Source organism: Platalea leucorodia, assembly GCF_965183815.1.
Source record: "Platalea leucorodia genome assembly, chromosome: 5".
NCBI classification, from domain to species: Eukaryota; Metazoa; Chordata; class Aves; order Pelecaniformes; family Threskiornithidae; genus Platalea; species Platalea leucorodia.
The window spans coordinates 1,820,384-1,836,905 of record NC_138827.1 but is presented as its reverse complement, the minus strand read 5'-3'; the positions used below and the strand labels follow the sequence as shown (position 1 = coordinate 1,836,905).

At 52.9% G+C, this 16,522-nt stretch overlaps 1 protein-coding gene across 1 annotated transcript in view; it reads left to right on the top strand.

Annotated features, from left to right (window-relative positions):
- LOC309590782 (syntaxin-binding protein 4-like) overlaps positions 1 to 16,522 on the top strand; it is a gene marked incomplete at its 5' end in the record, with an annotated part of 47,004 nt that overhangs the window by 14,596 nt on the left and 15,886 nt on the right. The window contains 7 exons of the mRNA XM_082312237.1: positions 2,886 to 2,981; positions 3,787 to 3,856; positions 4,868 to 4,942; positions 11,936 to 12,021; positions 12,953 to 13,073; positions 15,703 to 15,844; positions 16,034 to 16,140. Of these exons, the coding sequence (XP_082168363.1) occupies positions 2,886 to 2,981; positions 3,787 to 3,856; positions 4,868 to 4,942; positions 11,936 to 12,021; positions 12,953 to 13,073; positions 15,703 to 15,844; positions 16,034 to 16,140 (697 nt within the window). The remainder of the gene's footprint in view (positions 1 to 2,885; positions 2,982 to 3,786; positions 3,857 to 4,867; positions 4,943 to 11,935; positions 12,022 to 12,952; positions 13,074 to 15,702; positions 15,845 to 16,033; positions 16,141 to 16,522) is intronic.

Here is a 16,522-nt window from a genome sequence, read left to right as displayed (position 1 = left end):
CCCCGGTGGGGCTCCCCAGTGCCTCTCCCGGGGGGCAGGACCAGCACCCGCAGTGCCTCCACGGCAAGGCGATGGGTGGGAGGGCAGCGCGGGCCGAGCCTGGCAGCACCCAGCTGGTTTGCCAACAGGGGAGTTAAAAATCAGGGGTTTCTCCTCCCCCTCGTCAAAGTTTGAGTGTGTCTGGGAGCAACACTGTCAGTAATCACCGATTTTAATAACAAGATCGGATTTTCTCCTGACATCGTTGGGGATAAAGGAGGATTTGTAGATACTTCAGCTATATTAAGCCATTATTACAATTGATTTGTGGACATAAAAGGGAAATGAGTCATTATTGATTTGATACCTTGGCAGAGGAGCCTGTCACCAGCAGGTCCCGTTGGGCTGCTGGCTGCTGCTCCAGCTGCGCCTCTGCTGAGATGCAGATCTTTACATGAGTTGTCCAAGGCCTTTCATCATTCCTAATTACTTCATGTTCTGGTGTGAAGAAAGACGTACGACGACTTCTTGAGTCATCACCTTGGCTTAAGCGGGACTTCCAGTGTCCTCCCCATCCAGGGGAACCGATGGGGCTTTGCCTCTGCAGGACCCCCCATGCCAGGGGTTCCCCAAACCCATCCCACGTGCAAGCCTGCTCCCCAGCATCTCTCTGCCACTGGTGGCAAAGCCCCCCAGCCCGGTCGGGAGCTGAGAAGCTTTCCAGCTGAGCATCGTCGGTGATGAGCAGGTTTTACCTTCTGTCAACGGGCTTTGGGGCTGCAGCATCTCTTCCCCGCTTTGGTCCACAGGTGGCTGACCTGCCCTCATGCCTCGGTGATGCTCGCACCGCTCAGAGATACCTCTCTTGGGCAATATTTCAAATTTCAGTGAATTTCTTAAAAAAATGCAATGGAGAACAACATTGGTGCCTTTTCCTGAGGTGTTTTGCCATGAGTTCCCGCTGCCACCGGTAAAACAGCTCCTCCCGGACACGCGGGGGATGTATGGTTTAATGCATCAAGCCCAGGGAATAAACTCCAGCACTTGGATGGGGCTGGGGTTTTGTGCGTGGGAGAAGGAGCAATTGGTGCATATGGGAAAGAAATATTGTGATAAATCTGGTTTTAATCACAATTTTAATATAAGGTGACTTGAGAGACAAGGTCTTTCCCTAGAGGTAGCTGAAAACCACGAGGGTCCTTAGAGCAGAGCTTGGGTTACGAAGGGAAGGGAACTAGGGATGGAAACAGTGCCGTTGTCCCGCGTAATCCCAATCCACGGTCCACTCCTCTTCCCTCCTGCTCGTTTCAAAAAGGGGCCTCGCGTTTTGGGGAAGAAGCCGTGCTCTGCTCCGCTGGAGGGAGGCGTTTCTCGCACACGGTCACTTCGTGCATCCCCGGACCCCAGCAAGGCTCGGAGCAGCTCATCGGCCCAGGGCAGCAGCAGAGGACGAAGCTGGCTTCACGCGGGCAGCGCCCCTCTCGCGGTGCCGCCTGTCCTCAGCGTGCCCTCCTGCCAGAGCGGCAAAATGCCTGACCAGCGGCTCTCGGGGGAGATTTGTTAATTAAAGCCAAGCTTTTTAATCCTGCTGTCCACAGCCTGCATCTTTGAAGCAGGACTTAATAAGCCCTGGACAAATAAGTCTCTTGGGCCTTTTCCTGCCAGCCAGCTTACGCATGCCAGCAGGGACAGGTCCCGTGGCTGGAGAGGTGGCCGTGCAGAGCACGAGCCCTTTGCCAAGGTGCTCCAGGCCACCCAAGCCACGCTGCCGCAACGGGGGGTTTCAGGGTCATCTCTGCACCCTGGCTCCTGCCTCTGGGCTGCTCCTCCCGGGTCCAAACACCGGTAAAACGTGGCAGCTCTTGGGGCTGCTGCTGTGCAGCTCTGCAGTCGGCGGCAGCTTCCAAGGCTGCGGTGGAGACGCTGCGGGAGCCTGGCAGGCAGGGGATGTTCTCACCACTGTGTTGAAGCTGGGGCTCGTCCAGATGGTGCACCTCGAAGGGGGTCTCCTGGGGGAAACGCTTGTCCCCAGTAATGTGTCCTACATCAAGTCTTATCAGAGACACGAGCACGGGCTGAGGCATCCGCAGCAGAATCGGATCCTTTCCCATTAGTGATGAACTTGGACCTGTTGGAGCGGGGCCAGGGGAGGCCACCGCAATGCTCCGAGGGTGGCCCAGCTCTGCTGTGAGGGCAGGCTGAGAGCTGGGGGGGTTCAGCCTGGGGAGGAGGGGGCTGCGGGGAGACCTCACTGCGGCCTTGCCGTGCTTAAAGGGGGCCGACAAGAAAGGGGGGGACAGGCTTTTTAGCAGGGCCTGTAGCGACAGGACACGGGGGGAGGGTTTGAAAGTGAAGGAGGGGAGATGCAGACTGGATAGAAGGAAGAAATTGTTTACGCTGAGGGTGGTGAGGCACTGGCAGGGGTTGCCCAGAGCGGTGGGAGATGCCCCATCCCTGGCAACCTTCAAGGCCAGGCTGGCCGGGGCTCTGAGCCCCCTGATCTGGGTGAAGCTGTCCCTGCCCCTGGCAGGGGGATGGACGGGATGGGCTGGGAAGGGCCCTGCCAGCCCAAAGCGGTCCGTGGTTCTATGAACTTGGGGTTGGGGAAGGCGGTCGCTCCTCGCCTATGCCCTTCTGGGAAGCTTTGTCTCCATAGCCGTTGCTCCGAGCAGCTGCTATCAGATGCCTTGAGCCTTTGTGTTGTGCTGGCGGCTGCATCCCGTTGCTTCTGCTGCTGCTTCTGTAGTGCAGGGGACACACGGGGCTTTCCACAAATGATTTTTAAAAGGGGTGTCAGGCAGTGCCGGGGTGCCTGGGAGCTGGGCTGGAGGCTGCGTCCCTCCGAGACGGCCCGTGGAAACTGCGATTCTTCTGCCTTTGGGTCATGGGCACTTCTTTTCCTCCAGGTATTAAGGTAATCGGTGGCATCAAGGAACTCACTGGAGAAGAATATGGAGTTTATGTCAAGAGGATCCTTCCAGGGGGTGTTGCTTATGCAGATGGTGAGTTAAACGTGGTACGGAGTACCGCAAAGTCTGAGAAAGGCCAAAATCCAATGTATTTATTTCATACGTTGCCTTTTTAGACATTTCAGGTGCTTCCTCCCAGATTTTCCAGCAGTGGGGGTATTTATTTGGCGTGGCAATCGCTGTAAGATCCGACAGCAGCCTTGTCTTGGCTTCTCAGCATGTGTACGATTGCTTCGTGTCGCTTTAAAGCAAGATCCCTCTCTGCCACGCAAAGAACTTTGCTGCCTGTCCTTTCCCCCGTGCCGCTGCCTGTAGCCCCAAATGACCTGAGATCCTTTGGCAAATTCAGCTCTGCTCTGGGCCACTGATTTCATTCTGAGCGTCTTCAGATAAGGAGGTCTTCGGCAGGCCTCCGCAGAGTTCACCTTTCATAATTTCAGCCAGAAAGGGTTGTTTTGGTTTTTTTTTTTTCCCCAAATGTTACAACATCATTTTTCCATCTAATAAGGAAAAATAAACCCAGAACAGGTGGAGGTGCCACTCGTGGTTTTCTAACTGACCTCAGACTGAATTAAGTAAAAGCTTTATTGCATTTTTTGGTATTTACTTTCGTAATTTCCTACAGCAGAGGAAGCGCCGCGACGTTGGCACAGGTTGTTCGGGGAGGTTGCAGAAACTTCATCTATGGACATGTTGAAAAACTGGTTGGATGAGCATCTCAGGAATGACCTATGCATATTTCATCCTGTCTCTGGGCAAAGGGAGGAACTGCCCAACCTCTCCCAGTCCCTTCAAGCTGTATTTTCTGCAGTTTCTATCCATTAGTTTTCTTTTCTAGGGCGCCTGCAGCCGGGAGACCAGATCCTGGAGGTCAACGGAGATTCCTTAATTGGGGTTACAAGCGAGAGGTACCATATCCAAATGGAAATTTTGCATTCCTGTTGCTTTTGTATAATTCTGTGAAGTGGATTGGGTTGCAAGTTGCACGGAGGACAGCAGGGCATCGCTTTCTCTGTGCTCTGACAGCCAGCGTTGCTCCTGAGAGCCAATTTGGGAATTACCAAACAAAAAGTTTCTATATAAAAATAGATCAGTGAATCCAAACCGTATTTGTGAGATATTCAGACATTTCCCCCAAATACCGGGTTTTTAACAGCTCCCGGCACCCCCACTCCATCTGCTGCGGCTTCCCAGCAAGCCCCGCAGCTCCCAGCGCAGATTAGCCCGTGCCTGCGCCCAAGAGCGCTGCTCTGCGCGGGGGATCCCTCCGGAGCTGCAGTCCAGCCCCTCGCCTCCCCGCCAAGAAAATAATTAGCTGACCCAGAAGAGTACCGCACTTTTGGGGCACCCCTCTTCCATTAAACGTGGTGCCAGCCTGCTCGCTGCTGCCTTGCGCCTCTGCATGGCGTGCTTAGGCGGGGTGGGTGCTGGGGAAGCGGCACGAGGAGCTTCTCCCGCTCCCAACCCTCCCGAGCGGCTGGGTTTGATGAAGGAGGTCCCCGAGGACATCTCTGCAGCTGCAGGGGGGCTGCCTCTGGCCCCCAGCGCGCTGCCCTGACGCGCACGGGAACCAGAAAGTCCCCGAGACGGAAACTTCCCAAGGGAGGAGATGTGCTGGGAGGTATCCGCTCACCGCCACGTACATCTTCTGGGTCTGCTTTGTTATCGGGGGCTTCCAATTTAGTGCGGAAGTGGGAAAATCAGGCTGCGATTTGGCTGCCCCTGGCCCTGCTGCCAGGCCAGGGAATGGAGGTGCTCCTCCGGCGTCCAGCCAGAAAAAAGCCCCTTGGCTGCTGACGGGGTTTGCCCAGGCCATGGGTCTCTGCCCAGTTTGCCTTGAACTTCGACACGCGGTCGGGTGAGCTTGGTGGAGCATCGCTGCAAGCCAGCGTTGACGTGTTGCGGTCCTTGTCTCGCAGGGCTGTGGACATCCTGAGGACAGCGTCAGCCACCAGCCACATGCGCCTTCTGGTAGCCCGCGATGACGACGCCAGGTAAGGGGGGGTCATCTCGTGCCGGGAAGGGGGATCGCAGCGCTCGTTGGCACCGCGGCTGGACTGCCTTTGAGCTAACCGGGCTCAAAGCCCGCGGTGAAGATGGAGATGGCCAAGGGGCTTTGATACTGGTGGGAATGTGCTGGAGCTGTAATGGGAAGGGAAGCAAAGCTGGTGGCTCCCAGCTGCAGACCTGGCTGCAGCCCACCCTGTGCCAGGTCCGTGGGGCATCCAGCATCGAGCAGATTTCTGCAGGCGTTTCCCCAGCAAGGACCAGGGCAGCTCCGGCCTCGGCTGTAGGGTGGCACGGGCTCCTTCAGCTCTGCTTGCGTGGTGCTGAGCTGCCTACGGCTTAGCGCGTCCTGCACAGAGCTTTGGATGAAGACACAGAGGGACAGCAGGGTCTTCCCTTTCCTTTCCAGTCAGACCCATCGAGTTAAGGTCTCCCTTCCCCAGAGGATTCCTCCTTCTCAGGGAGAACAAGCAGTTTCTCCCTGAAACCTCTCCCCTCGCCGCTCCCTGGAAAACCTAGCTTTCTCTAGAGAGGCTTGGAGGATTCAAAAGGGGAAGGAAAGAGTTCAGTTTTGTCTTGGCTGGATTTAAGCTGTGTGGGACAACGATGGTGTCGCAAGAGAGGGCAGGGTTGTGGAAACCGAGCTATGGGATTAGTGGGGTCCTTTGCTCCCATCCCCTGGCAGATCTGGTGCGATGTGCTGGAGCACCTCTCCCTGTTGAACAGAAACACAGGTCTGGAAACTGGAGGTGCACCAGGAACCACCGAACTGAGAGTGGGTTTAGGCAGAGCGCGGTCGTGGGCAGGCTGCTGGCGCCGAGGCTTCGCGCTGCACGTGGGTGGCTGAAGATCACGGAGTCGTTTGCTCAACGCACCCGCATCCCGTTAGCGTCAGAGATGATGGTTTCATTCCTTATCCATCAGCAGCTGCAGAGCGTTACTGCCTTAGCAGAACAGTGAGAGTGCTGTAATGACAGGGATGAGACTAATTCTGACACACTAATATTATGGTGGAAGAATTATTCGCTATTAATGACGAACTGCTTTTTACCTACCTCTATTCCGCTCTTCCAGTGAAAATAACATCTCAAATTATTATATTAACTGCAAGTCCTTCAGCAGCTGCTGAGGAAGGACTGGGTGAAGCGAGCAGCTCCCCAGAGCTAGACTGGGGAGTCTGACCCTCTTTTGGTCCGAGGAAGGATGCGCGGGATGGGCTGCGGTGCGGCAGCGGTCCCCGCGCTCGCCGTAGGGGGGCAAGTGGCAGCAGGCACCTCGCGCTGTCCCCTCGGGCTGGCTGTTGCTGGCCCTCGGCAGGAGGGATGGGTTTCCGCAGCCGAGCGGCTCCCTGCGCCCAGCAGCAGCAGGACTTGCTCGGGGAAACACTTTATTTCTCAGCCAGAGCCCCCAAAGCAGGTTTTCTGCCTTCACCCATGCTGATCTGCTCCAAGCGGCTCGACGTGCCTCCTAATATCTTAAATTGCAGCAGATGTTTCTTAAAACATATGCGCGCGAGGCTTGGTCGGCAGCTCCCGCTCCTTTGTGCATCTGTCGGCAGTCCCCGGTCGCCCTGCGGAGGAGCCGCGCGTAACCCGGCCGAGGGAGACCGGGAGGGCAGCGAAACTTTAAGCAATTTATTTGGCCTCCGTTTGCTGTTGGTTATCTGTTAAATCTGCAAAAGGTTAGCCGGCGGGAGAGTGGGGAAGTAATCAGTGGAGGGTTTTTTTGGTTTTTGTTTTTTTTTTTTAAAAAGATTTGCAGAGATTTCACTTACATAATCATCCTGCAAACTGTTTAATACACAAATACATATCTCCAGGATTAAGGGCTGTGGCAACAGGGGAAGGATTTTTCTGCCTTCTACTTTTTTTTTTTTCCCCTCTCCTTAGTTTTGTCTTTATTTTATTGATGCCCTATTATCTTTTAAGTCTATCCTTGAGCGTGGGTGAGCAGACAGCCCTCTGGCTGGGTTGGAACGGGCTTTCTGACTTCCCAGGGGCTGTCAGCTCCGCAGGCGATACCCACGGAGATGCTGTGCCCTGAACTCCCACGAGCTGAGGGCAGCCTCGCGCCCTCCTACCGCCCAGCGAAGCGGCTCACGAGACGCGAAAGCCAAGAGGATGCCACGGGGAGGGGGGGCATTCAGGGTATTTGCAGATACTCGCATGCAGGTCGTCCTCGCAACCCCCGGCGCACAAGGCACGCCGGAGGAGGAAACGTAATGGCTCTGGGTTTGGAAGGCGATCCAACCCGCCTGCCAATTTTCCCAATGACTCAGCTGAGTAGCATTTTGTTGTGGTTGCCCTCGGGTGAATTTGACTCATAAACGCTATTATTTGTCCCTGGAGTTAATTATAGGCCCAAATTACCTGTGCTCTTAATGGAACTCAGTCCTGGCGTGTATAAGATGCATGTTTTCAGCCTGTCGCATCAGACATGCTGCAGAGAGCGGCAGTAATGCTAGGGCTTAAAGCAGAAAATTCAGATTTAGAGCTGGGCACGCTGGGTTTGGATGATGGTTGGATCTGATTGTCGTCTGTGCTCATCTTTAGCTAATGAAGATAATTTTATTGCATACACGTAATTATTGTTTATTCATTCCCAGCCTGAAAGCTACAATAGTTCCTTGTTTCTCTGCGTTGCACAGATATCATCCTGGTCTTTCAGGTTTATCGCTGTGAGAAAGCCAGTTTGCGCTGCACCTCCTAGTACGCGCATGATAACATGCTAAATACGTTGCATCGCCGCACGACATGCACCGTCATCTCGGGGAAAAGGGGCTGTTGTATTAACAGGGCTTGCGCAAGAAGCCGGAAGGAAAGCAGTCTGCTTTTCTGCAAAGGCACAGCCAATGGCGACCGGTACCCAGGCATCAGCAGAGAGGCTGTGGCTGGAGTTCGTGCCCAGGCTGGTGAGAACACAAGGGAATCCCTTTTTTCCAGTGAGCCCTGCGTGTTTGAGCGCTTGGTGCTAAACTGGAAGGCAGTGGTGGGGTTGACTCCTGCAAGTCTGGGCTGTCCCAGGTCTCTGGGGAAGAACAGGCATCCTTTTATGCAGAAGCTGAGATGCACTTGTACACGTCCCCGCTTCCTAGGCATTAATGAAAAAGCAAAGACAAGCAGCAGCGTGAGGGACTGCCCAGCACAGCCGGTGCGGGAGGGCTCACAGCTCGCGATGCGCGGGCTCCGTGCTGGGATGGACCTGGGCTCCGTGCCGGAGCTGCTGCTCCAGAGCATCATCCTGCCCGGACAGCGGTGGAAATGCTGCAGCTGCTGCAAGCCAGGGATGAGAAAATCTGCTTTTGTGATGCTTTTGCAGTGCTTCGGGTCCACGGTTCCCACTGACCTGCAGGCTTTGTTTTTCTGAGACAAGCTATTCATTTACCTGGTGTCGCAGGCTCCTTTCTCCCCCAGCTGCAGTGCAGAGCTGAGGCTTCCAGACGCTGTGCTCTCACATAACCTTTGATGTAGGATTCGCCCTTTGCTCTCCCAAGAACAAAAGGGCAGGACAAAAAGGTATTATGAGATAAAACAACAATATTCTGCAGGAAGATTGACCCCCCCCACTGCTTAATCTGCAGCAAAGTCAGCCTGCAGCTGGCTGCTGCTGGCCAACCCCAGTACCCCACTCCCCGCCGTGGGGCTGGCCGAAGGCTGTGCGGGCCCCAGCTCTCTTACGAGCATCCTCCAGACCTCAAATGCCTGTGTCTTAATGAAAAAGAGCTGGAGAAGGGATTGTTAAAATGAACTTTCCACCTAATACAACCCCACAATTTTTTTTTTTTTTTTTAAATAAAGCTGGGCAGTTTAGTCCTGCAGACACCTGGCAACTCAAAATGTTTTAGCACGGGTCAAATTTTAAATATTAAAGACATCTTCTGAACTCTCTTAGTGTCTGAAAGCACAAAGCAAGACTTGTGGGCATTCCTTCAGCGTACTTGTTCATTAATCCGTGATGTTTGGGCATCATCTGCCCGCTTGCAAATTCCTTCAAATACAGCACTGAGCACAAAATTACTTCTCGGGAGGTTGACACCAGAAAGTGTATTGCTTGCTGCTGGGATAAGCGTGTGCTTCAAGTTAGTCATGTGTTTATGATGTCCTTGGTGGGACCGGGGTTTGCAGCACTGACCAACAAAGCAGGAGCCGGGACAGTCACCCGTGATGGAGCATTTAGTCACACCGTCCCTGCAGCAAAGCAACCCTGGGCTCCGAGCTCGTTGTTCAGGCTCCTGAGCAAATAAGGAGAAATATTGCTTTGTGGATCAACTTAATGCCACGAAATCAACACCAACAACGAATGCCCAAGTCATACCTGCTCTTGCTTAGAACAGAGCTTGACAGCACGGATCGGTGAGTGAGTTTGCATTGTTTAGCAGGATTTAAAGAGCGCAAGAGCTGCCAGACTAGTTGCATTTGCATTGACTAAAAGGTTTTTAGCCATTGTTTTGAGTTCATAACCTATTCTGTGCTCCGATGGATTATTATCTGAGGAAAATGTAACAATAGATGACCACAGAAACAGCCAGCCCAAAACAAAAACCCAGCTGCCGATGGCTTGGTAACCACTGGAAATAATACATGAACTTCCAGCAAGTTAGACCTGCCATGGCAAGAGGTCACGGAGGCACAAGGCCATCGCTGCCTGAGTTACCCGTGCAACGGGAGTGTGAATCGCCCGTAGAAATACAGAGGCTAATCGCAAAAACTCTGCTAAGGTAAGATCCATCCAAGGCTTAACCCAGGGAACCACAGAACAGCGAACGGCTGTCCGGCTGCTACAGGGTCTAAGTTGTCCTTCCACTTTCTCAGTGCTTTTACACCTATTTCAGCGCCTAACGCCACGAAACTGCGAGTTAGAACAGCTTTGTGGAAGGTGGGGTTTCTGAACATAGTAGTTGTCTTTTTTTAAGGTCATGGGTTTAGCTGATGAAGACAATCGCGTTGACGCGAAGTATTGGGATTCACCAAGGCATTCCACTAAGTATTGTGTGACACTTGGATTTAAAATTAGCATCAAATGGAATGAATAAGGCATACATTTGATGGCAATATTAGATAAGGCAGGCACTGGTCTTTGAAGTTCGTTAATGAGCTGGTTGTTAAGGGGAAGATGTAAATTACTGAGAGCATTTCCAGCAGGAACCTAAGGAGCTGATGATTCATTCATCATTTAATATTGTTGACTCTAATCTAGCCAATAATATATAACATCTGTCCCGGTAAAGAACGCAGATGACACAATGTCTGCTGGTGTGTAAGAGCAGTCTCCTCGCGGAGGAAACTTTGCTGCGGCTGGTTTCCTACCAATTTATGTCTTGAGCTAGTCTGACTGTCAAGCGTGAGAGCTACCCACTCATAACCAGGCTTTCCCTGTGGCTGTAGCATCAAGAAGGCACCTTCCCATGGGGATTCCTTCGTGCCTTCAAAGCGGACATCTAATGTTGCTACTGTGGCCACAGAAACACTTTCAAGGACTCTCCCCATTGCCTGGCTGCTTGTTTAATGACACCTGTAAGAAACGAGTCATCCTTGAGGCTCTTCTCTCTGCCAAAAGGTTGGATTGATCCAGAAGCGTTGGGTTATGAAGTGAGAGGACTGCACAGTCGCAGAGGGAGAGCATGCTCCTGCGAGCCGTGTTGCCCAACGAGCCAGTGGGGCAGGGACGGGCACAGGAGGCCGACGCTTGAACATGGCATCCCCTTTCTGTGCCTCCTCTTCCAAAAGGATGCGAGAGGCTCACGGCAGCTCAAAGAAGGATTACAGAAATGATGCAGGAGCTGGTAAACGTGGTTCTGAATGAAAGAACTCAACGTGTTACACTTGGGAAAAGGAAGGTTGCGAAGCAATTCACCTGTTGTGTACAGGTAGTTACAGCTCATCGAGGGCTCAACGCACTCGGGTAGTTATACGGTGTCAGACTCGGCCTGGAAGCAAAGCGCTAATGGAGGCACTTGGGCACCCAGCCAGCTTTCAGGGGATGTTGTGGATGGGATTGCTTTGCAGAGAGGTGTTACGGGAAGCAGGGGGGTTACCTCAAGACAGAGGGAACATGCTAAATGTCTGCGGGTTGCCATTCCTCCCTGTTCTTGAATTCACCGACAAGCCCTTCTGATCTTGGTATCTGTCAATTAGCATGTGCCTGCTGGTTCAGCATCTTCAGCCATCAGCTGCTGGGACGAGCAGAGAAGCCTGTGCTGCCCCAGCATGCTTTACAAGTGCAGGTCGTTCTTAAGGACGTATGCTCCAAAAGTTTATCCTGGGATGTTCACGGAGGATATCCCCAGGGATGGATTCAGAGAGTGGGCTGCTGCTTTTGCATGTGCTCCAGAAGCCATCTCCCATCTTCACCCCAGCCAGAGCTAGCGGGATCTGCTTTCTGCCTGGGAAAGGAGAAAAAACAGAGAATAATCTACATTTAACTACTTTGGAAGGAGCCACGAATAGGCCAAACTTTTTCTGTTTATGTTTGCATAGTTACAGCTCCTTCTGACAGCCTGTTTAATTTGTGTGGTGTGTTAGCAAAACTTCCGAGCCTTATAGCTGGGGGTGAAATTATTCCGGCTGATTCCTGGGAGGGTCCAAGCGGTGGGGTGCAAGGCAGGGTGCAGGGCAGGGCTCCTGGGTTCATCTGCCTGCTCTCCCTGTCACCAGTGCCTGTCCATACGTCCCTGCCCAGCTCCTCTTGCCAACGTTCACCCTGAACGCTCTCCAGGGCAGGAGCACGCCGAAGTTCCAGCCCATCGCAGGAAAGCTGCACTGCCATGAGATTGATTATGGACCTTAGGTCTTGCACAACCTCTTGAAACAAGGGGGATTATACCCTTATGCATGAGAAAGCCCCGTCTGCTCCCCATTGCTGGAGGGCATCGGCCCTCTACACTTGGTAGTAAGTCACGGCCATCAGAGGCACCGTTGCCATATAATCAGGTGGGGAATGGTTTTAAGCAGCAGCTGACTATACCATGTTTGTGTTTCCAGGAGAGAGTTCTCCGAGCTGCTGGAGAAGTTCGGCTCCCAGAGCAATACGGGCTCAGCGCGGAGCTCGCCGATCCTGCACGGCGGCAGTGAGTAGCTCAGCATGCCTTTGGGGGGGGAACCAAAAGCCCCTCTCTCTGCCGAGAGAGTTTTCTTTATCCCAGTGTTATTTTGAAGGAGTTTTTGTTGGATTTGTGTAGGTGTTTGGGTGGAGGTTTGAAGGAAGAGAAGTTCTGCTCGTCCTTATTGCAAGCACTTAGTGCATCCCGGGGTGCAGAGCAGCGGGCACGGCCAGTCCTGCCTGCACAGAGCAAGCACGGAGCGAGGCAGCAAGCACAAAGTGAGGCAGCAAGCACGGAGCGAGGCAGCAAGCACAAAGTGAGGCAGCAAGCACGGAGCGAGGCAGCAAGCACAAAGCGAGGCAGCAAGCACGGAGCGAGGCAGCAAGCACGGAGCGAGGCAGCAAGCTAGCCTCCTTGGGGCGAGCAAGGGAGAACTGGGTTGGGGTCGTAACAGCTTCCCAGATCCCCAGACTCCGCTTAACTGACGTGCGGGGCAGGTAACCCCAGCAATACGAATCTCTGCAAGTGCAGCTTTCTACTACGGATTTCAAAGCATTTCAGCAATCGTTCATGCAATGATCATTATTTTTCATTTGCAAATAGGAAATGTTTAATGAGATGCAACAAGGTTAACCTAAGCCAGGTGCCAGCGCATCAAATCATGTCTGCCTGGGGGAAGAAGGTGTCCCTCTGGCTCGGTATCCCACCAGACGGCTGCCAACCCTTCCCCTGTGGCAGAGGTAGGTAGGGCTGGCAGAGGGGTGACAGTCCCACGCTGGAAATGTGCCGAGGAGGCTGAACATTTCCTCTCCACGAGCGATATACCGATGTCTTTAACTACCGTGTGGTTTTTCCCCAAAAAGCTAGGAAAACGGTGTCAGCTCAGAGGTAGAGCAGAGGAGGAGGGTGATGCTGGAGTATTTGCGTTCCCTGGACTGACTCTGACTTTGCCATTCAGGTCGATACCTGGAAAGTACATCCTCGGGCTCCTCCTCGCGCTCTCAGAGCCCGCTGCTGCTGAGCCCCGCCAACTCCCACGGCCCCGTCATCGGGAACCCGGCGCACCCCCCTCACGCACAGTACGTACGGGTCGCGTGGGGCCGGCCCCGCAAAGCCTGACCCTTGGTCAGTCATGAAGATATCACCGAATGCCTAACACTTTCTGAGGGGTAGATCCAGTAAATACTTCCAGTGTTGAAGAACTGCTTTGTTCACCCTTACGTCTTCCACACCGTTGTATCCCCAAAATGGCTAGGAGACCACAGCGTCTTTTAGAAGTCCTTGTCGCGGTGGCATCTTGACTGTTCCTGGGAAGCCTGTGCCCAAGAGCTGAAAAGCTTCCCTGTTGAGGCAGTCAATATGTCTGCAATACGGTTAACGACACAGCCGCTCCTCTTCCTCCCCTCTGAAAGCCGGGGAGAAGCCGTGGCTTACGGCCAGCTGAGAGGACCCGCTCATCACCTTTATAAACCATGTCATGAGCGGAGTGTTTCTGTGAGGCCAGTGGTGCTTTCGGAAGGTGTTTCAGGAGCTTGTTTTCTATTGCCCTGCTTCTGACACGTTGACATCGTGCAACAAGAGCACAAACACTGCCCTCTCGATGCAAACACTCCCGACGCCCTTTGCTTTGGTGTCAACAGCGGTTGTCTACAGACACCACATCCCTTTGTCTCCAGAGCATCTCCTGGAGCATGTGTTTTCATGTGGTCATCTGTCCCTTTCATATTTCGCAGGGTCAGAGGTTTGGACAGGCAGAGCATGTTTTTCTGTGGAGTCTCGTCTCCAGGGTGCTCGGGGTTGCCCTTCTCAAGAGGGACAGCTTGGAGGGTGTGAACCGTCGTGGAATTGGGACCATTTGTCCCCAGGGCTTGCAGCTTCCCTTCCTTTGCCAACATAAACAAGCCAAGTTGCTGGTAAAGAGAATCAGCCCTCACTGCAGAACCAGTAAATTCTCTTGCTAAATACCAGCTCGTTATTAGGGATTTGCAGAGGACAAATATTTGGCACCAGAGGTTTAAGCTGCTTGCATGGAGTGAGAGACCCTGACAGAGGAGAGGCCAGCTCATCTCCTTGGCAGCCCGTTTGGACAAACTATCCTTGCTCTGCTGTTAACCCACTCCAGGCTGCGATACAGGCTAGAGGGGACCTGACTTGGTGGCCTCCTCGCTCAGCGCTGCCACACTGTGCCATCTTCTGCTTGTCTCCATGCCAGTGCCAGGCCCCAGTGGTCTTCTCCTGGCAGCAGCATGAGCCATTTGAAATCACGGACCATTGACTGCAGCGGAGCGTTGGTGGTCAGCTGCAGAGATGTCATTTGGGCCACGGGGTCTCTTCATGCATGTGGCTGCCATCCCTTCTGCTCGCCGCAGGTTGTCCCCAGGCTGCGACCTCCCATCGCAGTGTCATCTGAGGTCCTGCCTCAACGGGACCCAGATATGATTCAGTCTCACCACAGATAGTGTCTGATATTTTGATTTGAACGGAGGGTTTAATGTTACATTTCGTGACATCGTTTTCCTAAAATATTTCTTAGAGCAATGTTTTTCCATAAAAGACAGACATATGCTGCATGAACGCAGCCCCTTCCCCCTGTAGAGCCAGTTGGCTCTCCCGGGGGCCCGCTCCGGTTTGGGGGGTGCTGGTGGGATGCTGCTCTGTCACGGGGGGGTCTGACCACTGGGGATGGCACTGCTGAGGAGCACGGGGCGGTTATGCGCTGGGGTCACCGGGAGGCACGGGATGCACAGCTGTCGTCGTGTCTGAAGTTATCAGATAACACAAGGAGGACCAGAAACCGCAGGCCGTTTGGTGAGTGGCTGTTGTGGAAATAAACTGAAAAGGAGAAATACCAGTTGCAGCCAGCCCATTGGGAGGAAAGGGCTTACTGACCCTTAGATCCCACCGAATCCTTCCCCAAAACCTCCCTGTTGCGATGCTGCCTGGTCGTTCCCACCAGCCCGTGGGTGGTCAGTGAAATCTCTGCTGCCACAAACTCTCACTGCAATTGCTAAACCTGCACGGAGCCGCCTGCCGTGTCCCGGCCTTGGTGGCCTGTTGGGTCCTGTCTAGCAGGCAGCTCTCTGAGGGTAGGGTCCAACCTCGTCACTGCTCCATTCGCAGTGCCTCCTGGACTGGGAGAGTCGTCTCTAGCACAGAAGTAAATCACAGCGCGGTGGGTGTTGCTATAAAGGTGCTTAAGGGCTCCTTTCCTAGGGCATCTTGCAAGGTTTTGAGTCCAAGCCTTGGTTAAGACATAGCTGTGTGTCCTGAGCTTCACTGTGACGTTTGCTAAGGCCTGCCTAACGGTTGACCAATCTGTAAATTGCTGTCTGGTGATTTAAATGGATTTGAACGATAACCACCTTGATCCTTTGTATGCTTTTGGCTATAAAAAGCAGGAGTGGTAAATATACTCTGGGTAAACCTTCAGTTTCTTCTCTCTTTATTTTCTAAATGCAAACGAGTATTCCCCAGCATTTGAGATTATGCAGGCCAGTCATCTTCATAATGCTGAACAATGTCTGCTAAGAAACGGGAGTCCTCGCCTCCTCTTTCCAAGGTTGGGTGGAAGAAAAGATGCAGAGACAAAAAGGTTGGGAGAAGTTATAAGGATCATGCATGGAAAGAAAGCCGGGCAGAGTTTGTTCAGCAACATGGGAAAATAAACCAGATCACCTTGAGTCACCTGCTAACATCTCTCCCTTGCAGCTGCTCCATTGAATCAGGAATCCAGAGCATTTCTATAGCAAAATCCTCCGGCTTAGGGCTGACAATCAGTGGTGGATCTAACAGGCCTGATGGCCCCATGATTTATGTTCAAGAGCTTATGCCAGATGGTGACTGTTACAAGGTAAGTCAGCGTGGAGACCCTCAGTGACTTTGCAATGGAGACCTATCCTAGAAGCAGTAGCTGTTCTGAAGCAGCTTTTCTAAGAATAGATGAATAATGCATTGCACGGACTAATGAGGATTTGTGTTGCAGAGGAAGGCTTTGGGCAGATTCCTTCCCAATGCTCTGACTTTCTCCTTCTTTGTTTAGGATGGTCGGCTCCGACCTGGTGACCAACTAATCGCTATCAATAAAGATTCTTTGGTGGGCAGCACACATGAAGAGGCCAGAAAAATAATTGCAAAAGCCAAATTCAGGTAGGCGGGTAACATATTTCCCGTCATCATCATGGTGCTGTTGAGTCTTAGGCAAAACCCCTTCATGTCACACCAATGTTTGACCTCAAGAAGCGTAAGGATTATTAGTCTTAAACAATGCTTCAAGATGGTCCTGCTATAAGGAAATCTTGAATGCACGGATCATCCTGAAGTGTAATCCAGACCTTCCCAATGTTCTGGTCCTCATGAATGTCCTCTGTCACTGCCCAGCAGAGTTTTGCAAGAGAACTGAAGTTCAAACGAGCAACCCAGCTGGTGGAGATCCAGCTACACTGATGCAGGCTGCATGGGCTTAAGTGAGATTATCCTGGAGAAAGGACCACAGGCATGGACGTTCTGCCAATTTAAACTGTACTTTTGT